Genomic DNA, 2,222 nt, shown 5'->3' on the forward strand with positions numbered 1-2,222 from the left:
AGAATATGACTGAACTGTGAGAAGCCAAGAGCAAAGTCTGGCAAGGGGAGGCAAGGGAAACTCCAGAGGCAGAAAGGAAAAAAGAGGGGCCAGGAATGAGAAGAGAGAAAGGAAGTGCCGTCTCCTGCTGCTTATTTTTGTCTGGGTCACGAAACTCCATGAGAAAATGACCCTCCTCCTGGCGAAATAGGCAAAGGCACCTCAAGATTTAGTCTTGGCGCTTGCAGTCTGCAGGAACCACCATGGGCCTCAGGGTAAGAGTGCTTGATCCACAGAGCGGGAGAAGACACAGAGAGTGGACGAAGGAAGAAATCGGACACAGGGGGGAGGTGAGAGGAGAGAGGAGAGAGAGAAGGCAGCAGAGTGGCACTGGCTGCTGTAGACCACCCCCCGGCTGACGTCTGGGTGTCAGTGTCACAATCCACAGGACAACGGGCTCTTTGACCCTCACATGCACACACAGTCCTCTGCCACACGGCACCTCCTGCCAGGAAGGCTTGATGTTTTCAGCCAAAGGACTGAATGGCAAGTGGTAAGGAATTAAGGCCCCAGGGTCTTATGATGATTTGTATAAAGCTGATTCCAAATAGGAGAGGCAGAGGAGGAGAAGGATGAAATGAAAGATAAAGAGCGAGGGGGAAGGATAGGATGAGAAGCAGGGAATTGCAGAGAGCTGAGGAGAGGGGTGTAAGAACTGGAGGGGAGACGGATGAGGAAGCAGAAGGGAAATAAAATGGAGAGAGAGAGAGAGAGAGAGAGAGAGAGAGAGAGAGAGAGAGAGAGAGAGAGAGGGGGGGAGAGAGAAAGAGAACGGATAGGCGAAAAGTAAGGAAAGAGAGAAAATTAGCTTAGTATCTCATGAATATTCTTAATAAAAAAAAGAAAGAAAGAAAGAAAGCAAAGAGAGAGGGAAAGGATCAGCGCCACCACCCCAGCCCAGAAGTGTCTACCGTGACCCTCACAACCGAGTTTAACCACGCAGGATGGGCGCGGCCGCTGGGAATGCGACGGGGACCCCAGAGTTCGTGCTGCTGGGGCTGTGGGCCCCGCGGTCCCTGCGGCCCCTGCTGTGGACGGCGCTGCTGCTGGCCTACCTGGCCACGGTCCTGGGCAACGGCGTCTTAGTGGGGCTGATAGCGCTGGACCAGCGGTTGCACCGGCCCATGTACCGCCTGCTGACCCACTTGGCGCTGCTGGACACGGCCTACGTGAGCACCACGCTGCCGCAGGCTCTGGCGCACATGGTGGCGCGCCGGGCCGGCCTCTCCCTGGCACGCTGCGGGGCCCAGCTGTACGTGGGCATCTCCTTGGGCAGCAGCGAGGCCATCCTCCTGGCCGCCATGGCCCTCGACCGCTGCCTGGCCGTGTGCCAACCCCTGCGCTACGCGGTCATCATGACGCCCACGCGCTGTGTCGCCCTGGCCACCACCTCCTGGGCGCTGGGCTTTGTGTTGTCTGTGCCCAACGCGGCGGCCACCCTGCGCCTGCCCTTCTGCCCCGGGAGGCCCCCGGTCGACCACTTCTTCTGCGAGCTGCCCGCGGTGCTGAGAACGGCGTGCGCGGACACGACTGCCAACCACCGGCTGGTCTACGGCTTGGGCACCCCCGTCCTCCTGCTGCCTCTGGCCTTCATCCTCGCCTCCTACGCCTTGATTCTGGCGGCCGTGGGCAAGCTGCCTTCTGCCAAGAGCCGCCTCAAGGCGTTGTCCACCTGCGGCTCGCACCTGGCCGTGGTGGGTCTCTTCTATGGCACGGTGACCGCCATGTACCTGCGCCCCCGCGCCTCCAGGGCCCTCCCTGCCAAGCGCCACAAGCTGGTGGCTGTTTTTTACTTAGTGATTACGCCCGTCTTGAATCCGCTCATCTACAGCCTTCGAAACCGCGAGGTCCACGCAGCAGCCCACTATGCCCTGGCCAGGCTCCGGGGGACCCGCACTGTGCCGGGCTGACCAGACCAGATGGAAACACAGAGCTGGCAGGTCCCTCCTAGTTCTGATGCTTACTCTGTGATCTTGCGCACTTCACTCCATTTTTCTGAATCTCCATGGTGCATCTTTTGTAAAGTACAGGTCAAGGGTCTGCCAACATTTTTTACAAAGATCTAGATTGTAACTATGTTCGGTGTTGCCAGCTGCAGGGTCTCTGTTGCAGCTAAACTGCTGCTGCTGTCGCCTGAGTGCAGCCACAGACAACACAGAAGTGAACGAGTGTGCCTGTGTTCC

The 2,222-nt window shown here is 58.4% G+C and overlaps 1 protein-coding gene across 1 annotated transcript; it reads left to right on the plus strand.

The window, feature by feature from the left end:
• The first annotated feature begins 983 nt into the window (after positions 1 to 983).
• Positions 984 to 1,949, plus strand: LOC103581169 (olfactory receptor 2A1/2A42-like). Its single transcript, XM_008563063.1, has one exon. The coding sequence runs from the start codon at positions 984 to 986 to the stop codon at positions 1,947 to 1,949; it is 966 nt and encodes a 321-aa protein (XP_008561285.1).
• The last annotated feature ends 273 nt before the right edge of the window (positions 1,950 to 2,222 follow it).

The sequence above is a fragment of the Galeopterus variegatus genome, unplaced genomic scaffold (assembly GCF_000696425.1).
Source record: "Galeopterus variegatus unplaced genomic scaffold, G_variegatus-3.0.2 Scaffold12491, whole genome shotgun sequence".
Classification (NCBI taxonomy): domain Eukaryota; kingdom Metazoa; phylum Chordata; class Mammalia; order Dermoptera; family Cynocephalidae; genus Galeopterus; species Galeopterus variegatus.

What these genes read in the sequence shown, in the direction of transcription:
- LOC103581169 (XM_008563063.1), top strand. Translation starts at nt 984, where the DNA reads ATGGGCGCGGCCGCTGGGAATGCGACGGGGACCCCAGAGTTCGTGCTG.